This window comes from Myotis brandtii, unplaced genomic scaffold, assembly GCF_000412655.1.
Source record: "Myotis brandtii unplaced genomic scaffold, ASM41265v1 scaffold136, whole genome shotgun sequence".
Classification (NCBI taxonomy): domain Eukaryota; kingdom Metazoa; phylum Chordata; class Mammalia; order Chiroptera; family Vespertilionidae; genus Myotis; species Myotis brandtii.
Genome location: NW_005354829.1, coordinates 237,943 through 243,483, shown reverse-complemented (window position 1 = coordinate 243,483; position 5,541 = coordinate 237,943). Strand labels below are relative to the sequence as shown.

Genomic DNA, 5,541 nt, shown 5'->3' with positions numbered 1-5,541 from the left:
ATCCTTGGTAATCAAATCCAGTGTAACCATTGTCTTCAAGTGCTTTAATATTGCGAAATGCTATGTAGCAAAGTTATTATGCAAAAATTTAGCATAAACTAATGGGTTCTATTGCTTACTCATGAATTAGAAGTATTTAAAGTGGCAAAAGTTTACATTTTTATAAGTTCTACACAACGGTGGATTATTCTGAATTATGGCTCATGTTTGTTGAAATAGATATCTATCATTTTAAAACCAAAAGTGCAAACCCAATTCTAAAATAAAACAGTATTTTAATTAGCATGCTTTACAAAGAAACTTTCATACTCATGTTTACAGTATTTCTTCAGAAGAATGAGGCCTGATTGGAGATATACAGTCGCTGTCCAACATGGCTGCCATTAGCAAGTGATATTGTTGGTGATAAGGGATAGCTTGGATAAGAATAAGGCCTTGAAGTATAAGGAAGCACGCTGGGAGTCCCAGAAGAGAGGGTAGCACTAACAGGGGAAAGACTATTTATTGAGCTGCGACGGAAATTGTAGTCTGTAAATAAATACATGAACAATTATGCTGCACATCTTTATGGATACAAATTTAATTCAAAGAGACAAAGCATTAAAACTATAATCACCATTTAACATAATGTTCTAACATTCAAAATCCTGGCAATACTATATTGCTGGTAAAGACTGTGTCAGTATTCACTGCATGGCAAATCCTGACTGTTTTATCAGTCAGTATTATGTTTCTTTCACTGACAGTGCTTCAGAGATCTTACTAAAATACATTCTCAGATATCTATTAATTGTTTTGTGTCTTTTTTATCACAAAAAAGCTCTGATTTCTTAAGATAAAAATAGCAAATTCATATTTGCCTCTCTTTTGGAAACTGTATTAGGTAACAAACCAGCAAAAACATTCACCCCTGGACTATAAAACTAACTGTCCAATATTTCATTATTTAAATACTAATATAAACATTTATATAACTCAACACATCAATTTAATATTAGCATCCTACTGGTACCATAAAACAGTAAAATGAATCATCTTTATAAAATAAACTTCAAAAAACCATTATCAACTTATAGTATAGAAAAATCCAAAAATTTAACCAAATTTTTTAAAAAACAATTACATTTGAAATATTACTGCTTCACAATAAACATTCATCTTATGCAGCAATAATTTCCTGCTTCATTAATTGTAATGTTTATAGATGTGTGTGAATATTAAAGACCAAATTTGTAAATCCCGTATTTTCCAAAAACTCAACTATGTTCTTTAGTACAGAATAAGCCATAGGTGTGACAATACTATAAAATGATTATTTATAGAAGTTATGGTGTTTTTAAGAATGAACGAAAAGGAATTAGGTCATTTAATATACAGATAAAAGTTTGTTTCTATATTTCCTGGAACTATATATGAGGCCTAAAACAAATGAGCATTAACTTAATGTTGTCATGGGACTTAATATTTAGCCAACAGGAATGAGATCAACTGCAGAAGAATAAGCTCAAGCAACATCAGAAAGGACCTAGTTAAGAAAAAAAATGGAAAAATAAAAATCAATTAAACATTGGTTTGATTTCCAGCATTATAAAACACTAATTAGAATAATTTTATAACCTTTGTATTTTTATTAATGGTACAAGATTAATAAAAGCAGTTTGTTCCAAGACATAAAGACATTGAAAGCATCCAGTTCAAAATATTCCTAGTATTTTAAAATTGGATAAGGAATTACTTTGATACCAAAGTAGGGTAACTGCAGGTATCACAGAATTCTTCTCATAAAGGATCCACTTTGCCTGAAGGGTCATGGTATTAAGTATAAACAGAAAGTTAGTGCTCCTATAATTCAAATAAATTGCTTTAGAAAAAGTTCTGGTTCTCTCCTCCTAAAGATAATTACGCCAATACAGTCAAATTCTTTTAAGCCATGTGGCTATGACACAACTAAAAGCTCTTTCAATTTCAATAGACAAGACTAAAGAAGAACAGGTCTTTAGTAGGAAGGGAAATGTTTCACAGAGAAATCACTTTCACTTTGGGTTTACATCCATTCAAGAGCTAATGCAGCCTATTATTCATGAAATGTGGACAGAAGAGATATCTTCAGAGGAAGATTGCACAAACATAGCCAGAAAACTGGCTAATGGCATAGTACTTAGGTCTGAAAATGTGCATTTCTGATAGTACCATACTGTAAGCCTTTAATTTTAAAAATATTCTACTCAACAGTTATATTCTCACATTTTTAAGGAGACTAAATCAAAATACAAAATTAGAAATTGACACTGATGACTTTATTCATACAGGATAAATCAAGAGAGGAAAATCTTCCCCAAATACTACAAAGATTAGAAAACAAAAAGCTTCGGATGTTTATAAGATTTATAAGTATTTCATAAAGTTGTGCAACCCACACCAATATAGAGAATACTTTCATCACTCTAAACAGAAACCCAGTACCTATTAGCAGTCACTCCCCATTCCTTCTCCCCCAGCCCCAGCAACTACTAATTTTTCTGTTTCTATAGATTTGCCTATTCTGGATTTTTCATATAAATTGAACCACACAATTTATGTCATCCTTTTTAACTGGCTTCTTAGTATAAAATGTTTTCCAAGGTTCATCCATGTTGTAGTATGTACCAGAACTTATTTCCTTTTTATATTCATTGTATGTATACTATACAACATCTTATTTATCCATTAACTAGTCAATGGTCATTAAGCTTGTTTCTACCTTTTGGCTACTATAAATAATGCTGCTAAGAAATAATTTGTACATGATTTTGCATGGACATATGTTTTCAATTCTCCTGAGTGAATACCTAGGAATGGAATTGCTGATACATATGGTAACACTATATTTAACTTTTTGAGGTACCATCAAACACAGCTTATACCATTTTACACTCCCAACACCAATCTATAAGAGTAAAGCACCTAATATTTTGCTCTATGCAATACATTTCCCATACATATTTTAACATTTATTTCCATTTTGATGGGACATTAAAATTATTTCAATGTTATTTCACCATTTTATTATTTCAATTGCTAATATTCAAATAACCATGATTGAAATAATTCAATAGTTTTTCTTCACTGGGCCACTGAATTTCATCTGAAAAACAAAGTGTTTTTTAAATAACACTGTACATACCCAGAAGGTGAAGTACAGCTGGATTCAAACACTGAGTTAAAAAAAATTCATCTATATTATAAAATATAAATAACATTTATCATTTATTACTTTGTACTTTCCATCCCAGTACAGAAAATCAAAAGCTAAGTGTAAAGTAGAAGGGAGATTTTTTAGAATTGCTAGTTATTAAGCAACTTAAACCTATGAAATATTTAAAAGCATTAACTAGAAAATTTTAAGTGATACTTTTGGCTGAAATACATTAGTATGATCAAATTCACTGATTTTTTTTATCTCATTTACTTTCCCTATTACAATTATATTTTGACAAAATTTAAAAAGATAATTTTTATCCTCTACTTAATTTTTCCTATCAGACAACTGACAGCAAAGGACAAGAAGTAGATAAGAAATGGCCGATGTTTTTTGTTTGTTTTTCTTCTAAGACTAAGCCCAGAGTAGTTTAGGTCAGTCTGTTTTAAGATGATTTAGAGGAGGCTTTGAGTATGCTAATCTTAGTAATGGATGGCTGGGTAAGAAAGGAAGTTATTGTCTCTGGTTCCTTATAACGTTCTAGTTGGTTAATTCTCTATTTTTACTAGAGTAATGATATTTTTCAGATTCAAATTCAGAAAAAATTTCATCTGCTTTTGATTTTAGCTAAATGGTTTTTTAAGTTTACAATATACCATCCCATGTAAGTTTGAAACAGTGATATCTATAGGTTTATTTTTAAGAAACTGATTTTAAATTATCTGAAGATTATAATTTAAATCTTCAAAAACAAGGGTTTGAAATTCTAAAAAATGCAAACCAATCTATAGTGACAGCAAGCAGATCAGTGGTTGTCTGGGAAAGAGAGGAGGAATGAATTACATTAGGGGTGATGGAAATGTGTTTTACTGATTATGGTGTCATTTAACAGATGAATATATGTCAAAACTGACCAAAGTGTACTTTAATTTTTTTTTATGATTTTTTTTATTGATTTTTAGAAAGAAAAGGGAGAGGGAGAGAGAGAAACATCTGTGTGAGAGCAAAACACTGATGGACTGCCTCCTGCAGGCTCCCTACCAGGGATCGAGCCCATTCTCACTGGGAACTGAACTGGCCACCCTTCAGTGCATAGGATAACGCCCAACCAACTGAGCAACACCAGCCAGGGAAAGTGTGGATATTAAATATGTGCATTTTATTGTATTTCAATTATACCTCAATAAACTTATAAACAAACCCAAGTGTTTCTCTTGAGTTAATTCCAGCGTTTCCCAAACTACATTCCATACAGTTGAGGTACCTCAAAAGAAGAATCCCTTAGCAAAAAAAAAAAACTTGGAAAAATTTAGGAAAGATAAGTTTGACAGTTAAACAGATTGCCACCACAATTATTCAATATGCTAATATGCATTATGATTTCCCCAGGGGAGTACACAGTACAGTTTTTCCCAAATTTGTTTGGCCTTAGAAAGTTATTTCACTGAAGAACTTCATAAATCAGTTTAGCAAGAACTTTTAATAGGAATAATATATAATACTTTAAAAGCAAAAAAAAAAAATTCTTGAAATATATTAAACAGAGTGATTACAAACTCAAATACCTTCAGAGGCCAAGATGTAACAAACAAACAAAACTCAAAAAGAACCAAATGGAAAACAGTAGGCATCTAGCTATTTGTACTGAAATTAAGCCTAGTTGCTTTCCTTTCAAAAAGCTGACGAGACCAAACAAATCATATCTAGAGCTTCTAGTTTGCTACTTTGTATTAAGAGATTAATTACGTCAAATTTCTTTTAATGCTAGTTTCTAAACCACTTGGAAAGACAGTAATAGAACGGCAGAGAAAAAATTATGATCTGTACTGCAACAATCTAGGCTTCAGTAATAGCTCGAAAACTGTAGCTCACTAGAAATAATATCTGGGCAAAAGTGAAAAGAAGATAAAACCCTTAAAAAAAGATAACTCTTTTCAAGTTTCATTTCTATAAGTAAACTTAGTCCTCATAATTCAAAATTTCAAATATAAAAACCTATAGGAAAAGGTAAAGGGTGTCCCAAAATTCACGCAATAAGTAATTTTGATAGAAAACACAGGTTTATAATTAAAAATTGTAAATTTTTTATTGATTCATAAAGTATACAGTATAGGGTTATATATGGAATAGCATATTGGGTAAATGGCCTCCACAGCTTTGCTTGCACGTACGCACTCTTTTGTTGAAATTTTCCATGACCGTTTTGCATAAATGTGGCTAAATTTCATTGAAACAGCGCTCAATTTCCTCCTTCAAGGCGTGGGTGGTTGTGGGTTTGTTGGCATAAACCTTAGACTTCAAAAAACCCCAAAGAAAAAAGTCCAACGGCGTTAAATCGCATGATCTGGGCGGCCAATTCTGAT

At 31.3% G+C, this 5,541-nt stretch overlaps 1 protein-coding gene across 2 annotated transcripts in view; it reads right to left on the bottom strand.

Annotated features, from left to right (window-relative positions):
* Positions 1–309: 309 nt before the first annotated feature.
* The window catches only part of RBM46 (RNA binding motif protein 46), a 23,987-nt gene continuing 18,755 nt past the window's right edge, over positions 310–5,541 (bottom strand). Inside the window, exon 4 of one of the 2 annotated variants that reach the window (XM_005860500.2) lies at positions 310–528. In XM_005860500.2, coding sequence (XP_005860562.1) covers positions 329–528 — 200 coding nt within the window. In that variant the 3' untranslated portion in view covers positions 310–328. Of the gene's footprint in view, positions 529–1,335; positions 1,526–5,541 lie in introns of those variants that run through there. The other variant, XM_014535025.1, reaches the window with a different exon arrangement.